This window comes from Mchenga conophoros, linkage group LG15 (genome assembly GCF_057382185.1).
Source record: "Mchenga conophoros isolate Kocher_MC1m ecotype Shallow Benthic linkage group LG15, M_conophoros_male_GT1.1, whole genome shotgun sequence".
NCBI lineage: Eukaryota > Metazoa > Chordata > Actinopteri > Cichliformes > Cichlidae > Mchenga > Mchenga conophoros.
The window spans coordinates 12709118-12726856 of NC_140540.1; the positions used below are offsets into that span (position 1 = coordinate 12709118).

General features: G+C 40.0%; 1 protein-coding gene across 2 annotated transcripts; it reads left to right on the forward strand.

Moving 5' to 3' along the window:
- Nucleotides 1-5: 5 nt before the first annotated feature.
- Nucleotides 6-17081, forward strand: ppil6 (peptidylprolyl isomerase (cyclophilin)-like 6). Of its 2 annotated transcripts, none has more exons than XM_085247933.1 (8): nt 6-119; nt 198-293; nt 3718-3906; nt 5255-5317; nt 5484-5631; nt 5825-5884; nt 14439-14574; nt 14675-17081. In XM_085247933.1, the coding sequence occupies exons 1-8, from the start codon at nt 42-44 to the stop codon at nt 14805-14807; spliced, it is 903 nt and encodes a 300-aa protein (XP_085104059.1). In that variant the 5' UTR covers nt 6-41; the 3' UTR covers nt 14808-17081. The 2 variants fall into 2 exon arrangements, with proteins under 2 accessions (XP_085104059.1, XP_085104060.1); XM_085247934.1 differs by having other exon boundaries at nt 22-68.
- Nucleotides 17082-17739: the final 658 nt, after the last annotated feature.

Genomic DNA, 17739 nt, shown 5'->3' on the forward strand with positions numbered 1-17739 from the left:
ATGGATACGAGGCACCGTTTACTGTCGCTCTCTTTTCAACCATGGACTCAAAAATACTCATTGAAATTGTGGGTGTGTTTAAAGACTGCAGTTTCCACGTTGCTAAAAGCATCGCCGAGGTAAACTAACGCTTTCTCTGGTTTAATTTCACCTAACCTTTTGACCTTTCACCCGTATTTGTCCACTCTGCTCAACAGGGACTAAAACTGCAGTTTCCTACGGCGTTTCTGGATCCAGAAATTAGGCCACTTTTTGAATTTGAGTGGCACGGGTATCTCTGCGACAAGAAGAAGGTATGTAACAAAATGTTTTTTGCTTTGTAAAAACTGGTAAAAACTAAAACTTAAACCTGCCCCTTGATAAATACTTTCCCTGATAATAATAATAATGATAATGATAATAAGATGCTAAACCAAACACTGAAATTAATTTTAAAAAATTAAAAAGAAAGTAACACTAGGCGTTCTAGATGCATAATCTTTGAGGTTATATTTGTCTTGAGCAACCAAACATTTCTTGGCTCCTTAAGCCTGATCCTGCCAGAGGTTTCTTCCTGTTACAATGGTGCTTTTCTTTCCCACTGTCGCCAAGTTCTATGTATGTGATCTGAAATGCAAGCAGATGAGGTGCTGTGGCAAAATCCTAAAAGGAGCAGCTGAAAGAAGAATGAACTCAAAGATCAAATTCTTGGACATTTTTAATAGATTCAACTATTTTTTTCCATCTGTGCATCAAAATTGTTGATTAGTTTCTCTTAATTTCATCTTACTCATAGATAACTCAAAAGTTTGAGATAATAACCTGAAATTATTATCATACACAGCAGGCAGGATTTAACATAAGGTATTTAATGGTGGATTGAAAACAAAAGCCAAACAGAATTTGACAGGGAACACATGATGGAGGGCAACAGACATCAGAACAAGGACAAGGGAAGACTGAAGCAATACATACACAAAAACACAGACACAGAGAACACTCGGGGAAGTGGAAACAGCTGAGAAATTAGACACGGGGAGCAATGATGATCAGGGTGCATTCCAAAAGCCCTTCCTATCTCTTTTTCCTAACATCATCAAGGTCAAGAAAAGGTGGGGTAGGAGAACTGATAAGAGAAGAGCAGTGCTTTGAGAAAAAGGAAAATTAAAGCAAGATTTACTCATGTCTGCACCATGCAGAGCTGGCTTCTGATGTTACAAAGCTGCTGGAGCTACTCAAGTGGCACAAAGTCCACTTTGTGACTGAAAGTTGTAAACAGGAATATTTTTGCGGCTGGCCTTTATTGTATATGTATGTGTAGAAATTTCACTTTCTGGAGGAGAATATTTAAACAAGTCATGTAAATGTGATTCACAAAATCTGCAGCACACAATATATGGAAAAATTGCACAACATACAACACTTGGGCATGTTGTGGTTTTGATTGTTGTTATAAGTAGGGTTTATTTTTTAGGAAGGAGAGATGTTATCCAAACAAGTGCGTAATCAGTGCTTTGCATTAACGCAAAGCTGTGAGCGCAATGTCAAAGTTCTTTGTCCTTGAACTCTTCACTCAGTCCTCATACTGAGGATTCAATAATAATAACAACAACGCATTGTATTTATGGAGAGCTTTAGAAATACTTAAAGACACTTTACAAGCAATTAAATACGAAAATCACAGTATGGATAAAATAAAGCAGTTAGAAAGAAATCATAGAATTAAAACTCAAAGCATAATAAAATGTGCAATTCACTTGTATTTTTATTTTATTTTTATTCCTATTTATTCTATTTATCCCCTTCGTATATTTTATTTATATCTGTCTCTGTATATATATATATATATATATATATATATATATAATATTCTGTAACTTCTGTCGGTGCTGTGCTTTTTGGAAATCGAATTTCCCAGAGGAACCCACCCGAGGGATTAATAAAGTTCTAGCTTATCTTATCTTAAAATTAAAATGAAACAGAATAGCTAAGCTTCAAAAGATGTGTTTTAAGGCTGGCTTTAGAGATAGGGAACGACTCAATGTTGTGAATGTGGTGCGGGAGAGAGCTCCAAGGACAAGGGGCCACTTGGCGGAAAGCTCTAATGCCCAGAGTGGTCGGGCGAGGAGTAACTCCAAGTGTGAATGAGTGGCAATGTGCAGAAGGTCAGAGAGAGATGGAGGTCCGAGGTTATGGAGAAACTTGTGATCTTATGTTAAATAATGTTTTGTGTTCTTTTGCACGTTGTACAAGTCAGCTGTTCCATATAAACATATTAGAGGATTATATGGTGGAATAGTTTCTCTTCTAAAATTCCCTCTATTAGTCACTTATCCCAACTGACCTGAAGTGAAAATTAATTTTGGATAATCATGAAGCCTACAATGCAATAACACACCTTGCTAACATATGCAGAACCTTAAACATTCGTAATCTTAAGCCATTCATATGAAAGCCAAAAGACATTACTATAGTTGCACTAGGTCCTCATTTACATCAAGTGTAAATACCTTGGCTGCAATACATCATGTCAGGTTTCACTCTCTGGTAGACAAAGTTTGACACATAAACGTTATCTACTATCAAAAATAAAAGAGTAAATAACATACACAAGTCAAGATTAACCCTGTGACAGACTGGCGACCTGTCCAGGGTGTACCCTGCCTCTCGCCCTATGACAGCTGGATTAGGCTCCAGTGACCCTGAAAAGAATAAGCAGAAGGGAATGGATGGATGAATGGATGAAATCAGGATTAAGACATGACGCAGCAATAAAGAAACATGGAGACACGACAAACTGGGGAGACAGAATTGGATCACAAAAGATGATAACTAAAGATTATGTGACTGAATGAGGAACACAGACTGGAAACACAGGGGAGCAAGCACTGAAAGGACAAAGGACATCAAATTACAAAATCAAAAAAACATGAGCTCGCAGAAAACTCAAAACATCCCAAAACTCAAAAAAACTGAAATACCCAGGACCATGAAACATTATTTCAGTATTATTGTTGTTATCAGGAAAATACAAGAGAGAGAGAGAGCACTATCACAATATTATATATAATATTAACAGAAATCCGCTCTTTCTAAAAAAGGTCATTTGAATATGTTACTTGGGGTCATACCTGAGGAAAAACACATGACCTATTTTAGACTGCTTTTAAGGATATTTGTGTCTTATAAATGTGAAGCTGCATATAAAATATCAGTCTAATCCTGCCTGGAAAACTGTGTTTTTACAGGTCTCCATATCTGCTGTCGGACATCTCGACCGGACATCCAAATACTTGAAGCATCATCACTATTTTCTAATTTGAGCTCAGTATAGGCATAGTACCAGGTGCTAAGCCTCTTACAGTCTGAAGAAGGATGATAATATTTAGTAAGGGGTTAACTCAACCCGACTGCTGTCAGATAGAAATATATTGTATGGACAAATGTGACACTGACATAATTAATTAATGTGGAAAAGTTATTTGTAAATGTAGCGGAAGTTAAAATGCAGCCTTTCCTTTGAAATATAGAATTTTAGTTGTTGTTTGATGGCATCATCTGAAATGAGTGATGGTGTTATAAATAGTGGAGGTGAACGTGTGGACGACAGCAGGTTTCTGGGGGTTCTTGATGCTCTAAACCTACACAGTAAAATACTGCTGTGATTTATGACATTACAGCTATTCTGGAACGCTGAATCACAGCACGCTCATTGTTGTTCCAAACTTGTGATTCAAGGAGCTGCGTGGTGAAGTGTGGCAGTACTCCAGTAGCCTGATGTGCTTTCTGAACGGCCGTCTCCTCGGTGATGAAAAGGATCTCGCCAGCTGGGCCAAGAATCAGTGGGGTTTCACTTTCACCCAGCCGCAAGCTTTCTACACGACTCTTGCTGAGGAGTACTACATCGAACACCTCCAGAAAACTGGGGCAAGTCACGCAAACCCTGTCACTTAAATATCCATTATAGGTAAAAATATGTTGACCAGAGAAGTCAAATTCATTTTCCATCCATCCATTCGCTACCGCTTATCCTTTTCAGGGTCGCGGGGGGTGCTGGAGCCAATCCCAGCTGTCATAGGGCGAGAGGCGGGGTACACCCTGGACAGGTCGCCAGTCTGTCACAGGGCTAACACACAGGGACAGACAACCATTCACACTCACATTCACACCTAGTGGCAATTTGGATTATCCAATTAACCTATCCCCACAAACTGCATGTCTTTGGACAGTGGGAGGAAGCCGGAGTACCCGGAGGGAACCCACGCAGACATGGGGAGAACATGCAAACTCCACACAGAAAGACCCCGGCCTGATGTTGGAATTGAACCCAGGACCTTCTTGCTGTGCGGCAACAGTGCTAACCACCGTGCCGCCCTCAAATTCAAATTCATTTTACCATATTTAAATATTCTATTAAACATTAAAATATTAAAATATTTTTATTATTTTACAGAACCTCTGTAAAAATTCTGTAAAATAAATTTTTTTCTGCTAAAAACAGAAATTTCTCTTGTACATAGTTGAAAAGCTGAATTTTAGTGTCATTTATTTCATTTCGTGTTCTATGTTCATGGGAGAGGTATTTATCAGTAGGAAAAGCTGTAAAAAATACAAAAATACAGAATTTACACCCTCCTTCATGTTTCCTAAGCTCTCCAGTGTGCCAGATTGGAGTCTTTGCCAGGCCATTTCTGGCCCCCAGGCCTTGTGTTTGACAGCCCTGATATAGACAGTTTATTTACATTCTGTATTTGGAATCAAAGAGCAAATCAGCACCGTATATTTAGTTGTTATTTCATTAGTAAAAAAAAAAGTGGCTTATTAAGTGTATCTTTCTGATGACTGTTTAAAGTCGTGAATATGATTTGAAAACCAATTCATGTAAGATTCTTTCGAAAAATGTTGGGATGCAGCACATTTTATACCTAATCAAAATAACCAAAGGGAGCACACACTCAATATTAAAACTTTATTGTTGAAAAATGTATTTGATGACAACATCATGTTTGGGGGGGAAAAGTGCTCGAGGTGTATAAATAGTCTCGTATTCTTCTTTCAGTGTTCTAAGCTTATGTCTTTCTTTTTCACTGTTTCTTTCCTTGGGTCTCTTGAGTTTAGTCAGCTACTTTAACCTGCTTGGATTACACGCTTTATCTCTGGCAGTACTGCTCATGTCTGGTGTAACTCCATGCCTTTCCAGATATTTTGCATTGTGCATTTGAGTCCACCTCTCACTATATAAAATATTCAACATGCCTATGCTCTTTCACTGTAGCATCAGTTTGTCTTCATGGATGTTGAGATTGCGGGAGAAGCTGCGGGGAGGTTAATGTTTGAGGTGAGCCAACTTTGACACATAAGGCATAGGATCCAAACTCATTTGCATCCTGCTACTTTTCAAATGATCTTTTAAAACAGTCAGTCTAAACATTGAACTCCCGGATAAGAAAATATTTGATCATTACAGATGTGATCAGATATCATGTTTCCTCTGCTCTGCTCAGCTCTTCTCAGATATTTGTCCAAAGACATCCAAGAACTTTGAGGGTCTGTGCACAGGAGAGCAAGGACTGTCACAGAGTGGCTTCCCACTCTGCTATAAAGGCTCTCTGTTTCATCGGATTGTGCCCAATGGATGGGTGCAGGGTGGAGGTACACATGTATAAAAACATCAATATAATGTGACATCATACTTAAATATAGATACAGAAAATTTCACGATCTGTGATATATTAAACACTCTCATAAATATGTTGATAAATTGTTTAGATAGTTTTAATGGATTCATTAAATGTATTCATTAAAGTCAGCAGTACAGTTGTGGCTGTACCTATAAATTTCGCAGATATTTCTCCAGAGAGGAAAGGAAATGGAGGCGAGTCAATCTACGGGCTAATGTTTGAAGGTATGCTCTACAGCGTTATGTTTAGAACATACTATATAACTACACTATTGGACTATGATGTCCATAGACAACATTGTGATATGTAGGGAGAGTAGGGAGTGAGTGGAAGAGAGACTGGAGAGGTGGAGGTACGCACTGCACAAACTAGGAATGAAAGTCTGTAGAAGCGAGACAGAACATGTGTGTTAATGAGAGAGAAATGGGTGGAAAATGGATATGTAAGGAGCAGAGGTAGTGAAGGTGAATAGGTTTAATTGCCTGGGGTTAACCATTCAAAGCAACAAGAGAGGTGAAGAAGACAGTGCTGGCAGGGTAGAGTGGGTGGAGACGAATGTCGGGGGTGTTTGTGACAGAAGGAGAGCAGCGAGAGTGAAAGAGAATGTGTAGGAGATGGTAGTGAGAGCTGCTATGATGCATTGTTTGGAGACAATGCCACTAACAGACAAGAGGCCGAGCAGGAGGTGGCAGAGTTGAAGATATTAAAATTTGCACTAGGAGTGACCAGAAGGGAGATGATTAAAAATGAGTATATTAGAGGGAGAGCTCAGGTTGAACAGTTTGGAGACAAAGTTAGAGAGGCAAGGCTGAGATGGTTTGGACTTGTGCAGTGAAGAAAATATAATCTGATCAAACATTATTCAGCTTTAAATATTGTTCAGCTTTAAAGTTACTGTGCAACTGTGTAATAAAAATGTGCTCACGACTTTGGCCTTGAGAGCGATAAGAAGCGATCGCCTCATCCTGCAGGCGAAAGATATCTGCAAGCGAAGAGACTAGAACACCCAAGGCCGCTTTCCTTTTATGGAGTTGTTTTTCTGCTAATGCAGCACTTTCCTCACAACCCCCTCCTGTAAGTTTTAGAGAATATATACCCATCCTCACAGCAAATATTAGGAATCTCTTGATGTGAGCTGTTTTTGAGAGGTTGTCTCTGTCTCAATAAAAGTTCACTGATTCCCCCATCTGCTGCAGGTGTCCGGTTGTCTTCATTCTCCGCCAGCCTGGTTAAGTCAATTCCTCCTTAACATCTAAAAGAACCTATTTAATGAAGGAAGACGGGTTCACTTTGTGTTTAATATTATTCTATTGCTGTTGTTGTTTTTTTTATATCCTTCAATTGGCGTCACGGAACAGGATCCGCTCCAGGCCAAACTGGAACGGATGGGAGGACATCAGCCGTGGTCTGAGTGAACGGAGTTTGGACAAAAGCTGTGTGCACACAAAAACAAGGTAAGCAGACCTTTTATTTCTGCTATATTGAACATTATAAAAATACTTAGTGTCCAAACTCCTAGTAATTCATAACCAAAATTGTCTGGCTTACTTAAGGCTTGCTGAGAATCAGACAAGTGAATAAGAGATAAGTGAATAAGAAATAAGTGAATAAAGATAAGAGTGAACTGAGGTCTGACCACGGTTGCAGCCGACGGGTTGCTTTCCGGTGTCGGATAAATACCTCAGTGCAGGTCTGGGACCTTGAAAGGGTTTATTAGTAACGCCTTTCTAAACAAATTAAAAGGTTAAAGGCCTTGAGAATATTTTTTAGTAATATTCTCTAAACTACAGAAGGGTTAGGAAGGCCCAGAGGACTTTATTAGAAAAGATCCTCTAAAACTTAAAAAGGAAAAGTACTGGTTGGAGTCCAAAGGAGGGGTCCCTTTGATCAATAGGAGAAAACGGATCTCTTCTTAAAACCCCGATGATTTTAGTGTTTTAAATGTTTTGATGTTCTGTTTGATATTGGACACACATAAATACACGCTGAATGCTTGCTGTGGAACACTGGGCAGGACAGTTTGTTCTCCGTTGTTCACAGATTACACAATTAAAGGAACTAGGTTCCTCTTTTGGTTAAAATAATACACCACACATAGAATTTTTTTTACACATTTATTACATACATAAGGAGGGTAATGAGTGACTGCAGGTAATGTATGAAGTGTGAATGAGACGTGTGAACAAGGTGACAACCAACTAGCACCCCTATCAGGAAGCTCTAGGCAAGGTTACCCGCCAGACTCCGGTTTGGTAGAAGCCTGGTAACACCTGAAGGGATATTTCAGTGCTGACTCACCTTTAAAGCAGCGCCCCAGCTGTTAGTGCCTAACAGAGGCAGAAACCCAGCTGGCCCAAATTCTCCTTTAAAATCAATAAATAGAACATAAATTACCGGTGTGTGTAAATAAGTTGTATAAATCTGTTAGATCTGAAACTCCTGCTAAAAAACTTCCTCTCTACAACTCTTTTCTCTTCTCTCCCTCTTTCTCTCAGTTGGGATTCTGTGTGTGTATGTGTGCTGGAGAAATAAAAAAAAAGGAAAAGGGTCTCTCTCTCTGTCTCTGTGAGAGGAAAAAGGTGGGGGCCGAGTGAGCCCGCGGGGCCGAGCGGGTCCGCGGGAGCGAGCGTGTATGCTGTATGAGGAAGAAGGGAGTGAGAGGGAGCGAGTGAAAAGAGTAATCGAGTATTTGATGATTTTTTTATTATTTCAGAGGCACTGGGTAAGAGTTTTGACTTTAGCTGTGAGAGTTGTGAAAAGAGCAGGTTTTTCTTTTGTTGTAGACTGTGAGTAATCGGTGTTTTTCTGCCTATTGTGCTGCGTGGAAGACACAGAAGTGTAGAAATGTTTGTGGTTTATCTTTGTTTGACGTTTTATATAGAGTTGGTTGATTCAGGGTGATTTCTCCCGTTTAAGGGAGGAGTTGCATTGTGGTTATGTTAAAGCTTTGCTGTAGGGGTATGTGTGTGATTTTGTGCTGGCTTCGCATGTTTAAATGGATGCATAGAAGTTTGTCAGTGAGAAATTGTTATGGTGGGGTTTTAAAGTTAGTAAAGAGTCAAACAACGCCCACTGTTTTAAAAAGGCCCAAAACATCATAAAAGACACCTCACATCCTGGCCACTCCCTGTTCGAACTGTTGCCCTAAGGCAGACGGTACAGGGCAATCAGAGCAAGGACTAATAGACTCAAACACAGCTGTTATCCAACTGCAATAACAGATGTGAATACTACAAAAATGTCCACCATGCCACTCTTGTGTTAATCTATGCACGGTCTGAAGCATGACGGTGGGAATACTTAGTATTTTAAGTATTCTATCTATTTTATTGATTGAATTTTATTGTTTTTTTATATTTGATATTACTAGGGATGATGCAATGATCGGGGACCATTCTTAATGTCGTCGGTCTCATGACAATGACAATAAAGTTTTTGATTTTGATTCTGATTCTGAAATACACCCTCCTCAAGAGTTCAATGATTTAGGCAGTTATGTTTATACAAATACTAAATGTATGTTTAGTGTCTTCATACAGGTGTTTTTTCTTAACCTGGAAGCCTGAGTACGGCAGCAGAAGACAGGCCAAGCTTTGGCTAAAATTCACGGCTGGACACCAGAGTTGTCCTCACCCCTCCCGGTAAAACAAAAAAGAGAGAATGTAGTTTGAGGCGGGTTTTTCTCGCTGAACTGCTCTGGGTGCTGTGTCCCTGAATCTCACCAGTGTTAACCTCTGGCGGAAGACATGGAGAAAAGGAAAAGATGTTCCTGGTAAATCACTGAAACAAATAAAACCACACACAACCAGAGAAAGATATGAGAAGGGTGAGGAACAGACACATGTGCGTGTTAGAGAAATGCCTCGTTTGAGAAAAAGTTAAAGTAACCCATATACAGACGCACCCATACATGCAATGAAGAAACAGCTTACATACATGTGCACGTACATGCAAGGTTAAAGTAGCGACACTTAACATACACCTGTTTTTAAATGATATAGTTTATACATTACTGACAATTAAACGCTTTGGGTTGCAGGACAACAACGTAACGTCAAAAGACAAAGACACTGGTCTGAGGATTAAGTGAGGACACGACAAATTTAGTGGTTAAAAGGGTCGACTTGGGACATGTTTTTGTTGATTGTTTAAGACAAATGACTACTGAATGATAGGAAATTCCTTTTTAGGTTTCTAAACAGGATCTTAAGAATTTTAACACGTACCTGTGTTGTCCTGTCAACTTGAGGGGTTATGAGTTGATTATATGGTGAAAAAAAAAAAAAAAAAAAAAAAACAAAAACAAAAAAAGGGGGGAGACGAGATCTCGTTGTTTCTCCCCTCTCGGGATAACACAGCCAACACAGCACAGCCAACACAACATCATTTTCCTGTTCGCCTGTTTTGTTTTGTTTTTGTTTTTTCTGAGAGCCGAAGCTGACCTGGACTCCTACCCTCCCCTCTACCATCGTTGCCCTCTCCGCGACCATCTTTGACCCTTTGACCCCTGAAGGCCACAGCAGCTGGACTCACAACAACAACTTGAGGATGTCAACAGTGCTGCAAAAGAGTGATCTCATGCAGCAGAGACGGAGAGCACTAAACCTAAAGCCCGTTTCACTACACGGGGGAAATTCCCAGGCTGCGTCAGCTGACAGAGCTGTGACGAGACGCGCATTAAGCCCGGAGGAAAAGGGACGGTGAGCAGAAGGATGCTGACCTCTGAGAAGAGCCGAACAGCAGAGCTGCAGAAGGCCGTGGACCATACAGAAGCAAAAGGGTCAAGGTACAAGGAGAAGATGCAGGCAGCTGCAACAACGGATGAAAACAGACCCAAAGAGGAGGGGAGGACCCTAGGCCATGCGTCAGGCCGCTGGTTTACCTAAACTACAGAACAGGAAGGTGATGAACACAAACATATACCAACACACGAACACACACTTCTGCATGCGCCTACTTAGAATGAAGGGAAACACACACATGAACACTTATGCACTTGTTGAGGGAGTAAAAACTGATACATACCCATGCACTAAAATCAAAATGTTGATTTAATTTACTAAGAAGTGACACACAATGCTCCAGCTGCTGCAATGAAGAATGCTTTACTGACAAAGGCTCAATGCTGCACACAACAAAGTCAAATACAGAATTTGCTATAATAATAAGCCCAGAGGGCATTTGTGTGGTCTGGGGAGCAGAGTCCGGAGCGGTTTGGTTATGAAAATGATGCCCGTGCGAGATATCTGGGGCTTAAGGCCTCGACTTAATTGTTTACTCTACACTAAAAAGAAAAGAAAACACTCTGAGCAGTGGTGCAGAGTGAAAACGAGGAATTAACAGTGTGAGTTTTATTTCAGAGCGCCACGTCATTGTGATGGAGATTTAATAAAGGAGGAACACACGGACAAAGAAGAAGAGAAGGGGGGGCAGCCCTTGAACGCGATTGCCTGAGGCATTAAAGTTCTGTACTAAATTCTGGTTTCCAGTGTGAGAAAAGTCACGCAGTGCCAGTAGTAGAGCTAGGTTGAGTGATGATTCTAAATTACTGTAAGTAAATCATCGTACACCGTTCAAGTTTCATGATAACGGGGATCTAGACTTTGTTGAACCCTAGGCAATTTGAACAGGTAAAAGTCGAGTGACCAAGTAGCAGTTGAATAAAAGTCATTGAATAAGTGTTGAAATAAACTGGCAGAATTAAGAGAATTAAAACATTTCAAGAGCTCAACTTACTTAATGGTTCAATTTTGTTTCACGAACGCAAAACATATAGGTTTATGAATATGAAAAGATTGAGGTGGTGTTGAATTGACTCTGTGTAGGTTTAGGTTGGTATTTTTATTGATGGGAAGAATATTCAGTGACAAGTCCTAAGACCCGGGCGTCTGCATTTTGTTTTTGTTATTTTTCATTTTATTTTGTTTTATATTTACTGATTTTTGTTTGTGAATCTTTTCTTTAAGCAGATCTGCACATCGGAAATTACAAGCATTACACGTCGGCGAGAAAATTGTTGTAAGTGAGTTTCTCCGCATTGAAATGGGTTCTGGAGGAAACACTTGTGGGGACAATTAGAAACGAGAGTCCCTGTTTAAAAAAGGATTCAGCAAGGTAATCCAAACTCAAGTTCTTGTTTCTTTTTGAGATGACGTCATTTTGCTGAGTGTGGAAACTAGATGCGACGACAGGTTTCACTATCAGCAAAGAACGGATGAATGGATGAAAGACTGGGAATAGAAACAAACGGACTGACTGGTAAAAGATGACAAGACTTGACCATGACTCAAGGTTAACCACCTCCACCTAGGTAGGATAAAAGGGTGGATGAATTTATGTGGGTTTCTTTTACAGGAGTAGAAGGATGACAAAATATTCGAGGATGAGTGAACCTGTAAATGCCATTTTTGTGTCTTGTGTTGCTTACAGAGGTAACTGCGCAGCGTTACCATTTACATTTTCTTCCCTACAGGGTTACAGTTTTAATGTTTTTCTATTACAGGATTTCTGGGCGGATGTGTGAAGAAACGGTGTTTATGGGTTAGGAGTTGGGGATGCTATTACACTGTATTTACAGGAAATGTTTTATAGCACCTATGGAATGAGGATGCCTGACTACGGTCAATGTGCTGCTAATGTTTGCTTTGCTTTGGTGAGAGGGGTGCAGTAGAAAACAGACAAGTGACATGAAAACAAGTAATAATAACAAATAACAAATTTGGGGACAGTTTGACCTAGAGCCCACTAACTGGCCATTAGGGGCTCTCTCGCTCTCTCTCTCTCTCTCTCTCTCTCTCTCTCTCTCTCTCTCTCTCTCTCTCTCTCTCTCAGGTTGTTGCTCTTTAACTCCTAGAACACGCCCTTGGCGAGGTGGGGGGAACTGGACCACCTTTCTCTGCCTCATCATCCTCTATTAGACGACATCCAAGCTAAGTAAACATGTCTTGGCCCTTTCTCCCTGAAATGACAGGCAGGCAAAGATGTTGCGTCTTTGTTTGCTTCCTGGCCCTGGGTCTCATTCCCATTGGCATAATCCTGATCTGTGAAGGGCCCCCGACACTTCTGACACCTTCAAGTTCAAAAGCTTCGCCCCCTTCTGACAGTCCCAATCTGACAAATGTAGCCCCTAGGGTCTTGCCCACCACTTCCTCTCCAGTTTTGCCCACGCCCGATCCATTTAGAAAGAAACGAGACACGGTTACCTCCTCGCCAACGGATGATGAAAACTGTGATCGTGAGGGCGACGAACATTATCGTCTTTCTCTTGTTTAAATGCTTCTAGAATGGTTGTTTCTCTGTGGTGTTTTGTATTAGGCTTGTTATTAATTGTTTCCCTGACCCACTTCCTCTTGAAGGATATATCTGGTTGAACTGTGTCTGGTCGGGTTGTGAGGGTTAAGCGATGTTCTCAGGGTCTCCGGACTTAAGCCTGAGCGAATGTGTACTCCCACCACTGGATATGAATTGTTTTATTCCACACCCCTTCCTCACATTTTACCATATTCACTTTTGAATGTCCTTAGCAGTTACCGTTCTGAGTTTATTTTACGGTTGATTTATTCTTTCACATGTTCACGTTTATATCTCTCATTATTATCGTATACTCTGTACTCTCCACATTTTTATCATTACTTTTGTTTATTGGTTGCTAGGTTACAGGAACAGTTAATTTTGTGTCACTACCCTGGTTGCACTAACTCGTTGTATCCGTGTGTGCAGGACAGCTGTTACTGCTTTCATCGGGAACCGAGACTGCTTGCAGCCGACCCCTGGGCAGGGTGGTGCCTGGACTCTTTTCTCCTCATCTGCAATGACAGATAAAGACAAATGATAAGACCCGAGGAGTTTTTCGAGCCAGGCTTCGACACGTCTCTGTGTTCCTTTGAATGTTACTTATTTTTGTTTGTTGACCCATTTAAGATGGGTCAAAAGGGGGATTTGAAGAAAATATAATCTGATCAAACATTATTCAGCTTTAAATATTGTTCAGCTTTAAAGTTACTGTGCAACTGTGTAATAAAAATGTGCTCACGACTTTGGCCTTGAGAGCGATAAGAAGCGATCGCCTCATCCTGCAGGCGAAAGATATCTGCAAGCGAAGAGACTAGAACACCCAAGGCCGCTTTCCTTTTATGGAGTTGTTTTTCTGCTAATGCAGCACTTTCCTCACAACCCCCTCCTGTAAGTTTTAGAGAATATATACCCATCCTCACAGCAAATATTAGGAATCTCTTGATGTGAGCTGTTTTTGAGAGGTTGTCTCTGTCTCAATAAAAGTTCACTGATTCCCCCATCTGCTGCAGGTGTCCGGTTGTCTTCATTCTCCGCCAGCCTGGTTAAGTCAATTCCTCCTTAACATCTAAAAGAACCTATTTAATGAAGGAAGACGGGTTCACTTTGTGTTTAATATTATTCTATTGCTGTTGTTGTTTTTTTTATATCCTTCAGCAGAGAAGGGATAGTGGATATACTGGACAAAGAATGTTGAATATGGAGCTGCCAGGCAGGAGGAAAAGAGGAGGAGGTTCATGGACGACAGAAGATATTAAACAAAAAGCTAAAGTTCTATATTTCAAAGGGATGGCTGCACTTTAACATCTACTATATTTACAAATAACTTTCCACATGAATGGTGTCAGATATTTAGGCGATAGCATGTGATCCACTGAAGTGATCCTTAAAGAAAAAGAAGAAGAAAAAGAAGAAGCCATCATTGATTTACTTGTGCTTCCTCTATAAATGTTCACCTGAACTTGCACGTGCCTGCCCCTCTTTTAGATGAGAATTTTGTCATTTCACACACTAAGCGCGGCATCCTGGGAATGGCTAATAAAGGTGCCCACAGCAATGGATCCCAGTTCTACATCACCCTACAGCCAACGCCATGGATGGATAAGACCTATGTTGCCTTTGGGTTGGTGTATCTGATTTTAGCTGAAAGACATCTTTTTAATTCCCACAGCTCTCACGTAGCTTCAAAAGGGAAGTTAAATCTCTTTTCTTCTCTTTTGCAGTCAAGTCGTTGAGGGTCTCGATGTCCTGAGGAGGTTAGAAGAAGCTTCAACTTGCAATGAAAGACCCAAGTATGAGTGTAGAATTACAGCCTGTGGAGTGCTTAAACCAGAGCTCATAAGCTTTAATCATTGATACATTTTTAAGCATTTTTTCCTCAGTTTTTGAATCAGTAAAATAAACGTGGTATGCATGTTTTCTTTTCCTTTTTTGTTAAATAAAAGCTTCACATTTGCATTTAGATTTTTTTTTTAAACTGCATTTTTAAGTCAATAAGCTGTTTCATTCTTTTTGATGAATTAGACACCATCCGCTATGTGCACGTTTGACAGATGTAAAGTTGATAAACTTGTTATGGGGCTTTTATTGTAATATTTATTCGTCTTCTTAGTTCATCTTCTATACAAGTAAAACCTGTGAAATTTGCTTTTTTATTGATGTGTACAGAAACTTTTACTGTGAGAGGGATCTTCACTAAAAACCCAAATACGTCTACTGGACAGAGAGAGCAGCGTAATGGCAAAAAAACAAATGAGCTTTTACTTATGCTTAAAGGAAGTTGGGAAAATGGCATACAATTAAAGTATGAGAAGTACAGTTTATCTATTCTTCTCAATAGCCATCCTCTTCATCACTTTCTACAAGGACTGACAGAGGATGGCTTTTCTTCCTCATACCATGAGCACTGCATTTTTACCTTTGGAGATCCTTTTTGTATTATATTGAGCTTTTAACATGGCAACATTTTTTAAGATTCTATTGGCCTCCTTTATTTCATTTAATTTCTTTCTGATTAATTTTAATTAGATGCTTTTTGTAAATCCTAACTTTTGGCATAAATTGAAGTGATCCTGGGTCATTGACTGAGCATTTTCTGTTTTTTGGAGTCTTAAGTTATTTTGATCTTTAACTATGTTCAGTTTGATACTTAGTTTAGCTTTTTGTTCTAGTTACTGTTATGGTACTGCTTTCACTTTACCCTACTACCCCTTTGTTCCTCATGGATAGTCTAGTCTCCCTCAGTGAATCCCTGTTTCATTACTTTCTGTGTTATTTTGTTAGTTGTGTCCTTTAGTTTACATCTCCATGTCTCGTTATTAGATTTAGGTCACTCCTCTGTAATTCCAAAAGTGTCTCCACTCTGCCCTCATAACCTCTTGAGTGTTTATACCCTCGGTTTGTTTTGTCATACTGTGGTTAGTGTTGTTACTGCTGTTTCTTGATATCTTCCCAGGCTTTTTTCTCTGTTCCAGTGAACTTTGTTTTTATCTGTTTTTTGGATTGTTCCATTTGCACCTCCAACAGAGGTTCTTTATTTTGATCATTGCTTGCTTTTGGGGTCCTCATACAGCATTACCTACTGATGACATGGTATATCTTGACTCATTTCACTGTTTTGCTGATGATTTGCAGATTTATCTACCTTTAAAAGCAGGGTCAGACCATCCTCAGCTCCTATTACGCTGCCTTGATGACGTCAAACAGTGGTTGTCATTAAATTATTTAAAGCTAAATGAAAATAAAACTGAAGTTGTCATTTTTGGCAACTTTAATCACATCGATAGCACTCTGGGCCCCCTTTCCTCCTATTGTAAAACACATGTAAAAAACCTCAGTGTCTACATTGATGGTCCTTTTAAATTGAATAAGCAGGTGAGTGCAGTAGTTCAGTCCTGCTTCTTTCAGTTAAGACAGCTAGCCAAGGTAAAGCCATACCTCCCGGCTAACGTCTTTGAACGTGTTATTCACCTTTTCCTTACTTGCAGATTGGATTACTACAATTCATTGTATTATGGTCTAGACCAGGCCACCATCCATCGTCTTCAGATGGTCCAAAATGCAGCTGCTCGCCTGCTAACTGGTACCAAACGGAGAGAGCATATAACCCCAGTTTTAGCTTCTTTACACTGGCTTCCTGTCTCCTACTGGATCCAATTTAAACTTTTCCTTTTTGTTTTTAAGTCACTTAATGCCTGAGCTCCTCCTTACCTGTCTGAGCTCCTCTCTGCTTATGCTCCAGGAAAAACCACGAGGTCTAGCTCAAAATTAATGCTGTCCATCCCACAGACTTATCTCAAATCTCGTGGTGATAGAGCCTTCTGTGTGGCAGGTCCCAGATTTTGGAATAGTCTCCCCTTAAATATTAGATCTGCACAAACACTTGAGCAATTTAAATCACTACTAAAGACACATTTTTATGCCCTGGCTTTTAACACACCATGACCCAAGCATTCTGGTCGTATTTTAAATAGTTTTAATTATTGTTTTAATTCTTTTATTGTCCTATTATTGTTTTATATAGTTATTATTGTATTACATTGTTGCTTTTTAATGCCATTTTTATATTGTTAAGCACTTTGTGCAGCATCGGCTGTTTGAAATGTGCTATATAAATAAACTTGACCTTGACCTCCCATTGCCAAACCTTTGCCCTGCATACTTCGTGTGTTTAGGTAAGATATATAAAAATGTCTGACCACACTGACAATCTTTACCCCACATTTGGTTGTTGACATCTGGTCAGCATATCCGCAATGAATATGGGCATTGTATTCTTGGTAGAGACCCGCATCATCAGGATGGAAATGCTTGACTCAGAACAACGATTCATTGATTTGCAGCGACCCTTTCTCCCTGACATGGCAAGTGCAACCAAACCAAGCCACAAAATAGCTCCACAAAGCAAAACAGAGCCACAGGGTCAACACCCTATCGGGATAAAAAGTTCAGGCTTGTCCTAAATCTGTCAACAAACTCAATATAATATTACTCACATGTAAGCTTTCCTTCATTGTCAGAGTTAAATATGTTAAATTTTTAATTGGGAGGGGCTAGGATGGACAAGATTAGAAACGAGTAAATAAAAGGGACGGTTCAGGTTGAACGTTTTGGAGACAAAAAGAGGCAGGGCTGAGATAATTTGGACATATGCAGAGCAGGGATAGTGGATGTAAAAGATTAGCTAGGCCCTCCCCGGCTTCAGTGTGAGGTTATTTTAACCGTGTTTTGAGGCACAGGTGCACTTTCATAAGGTGTTTTAAACAGGGTCTCAGCCAATCAGAAGTGC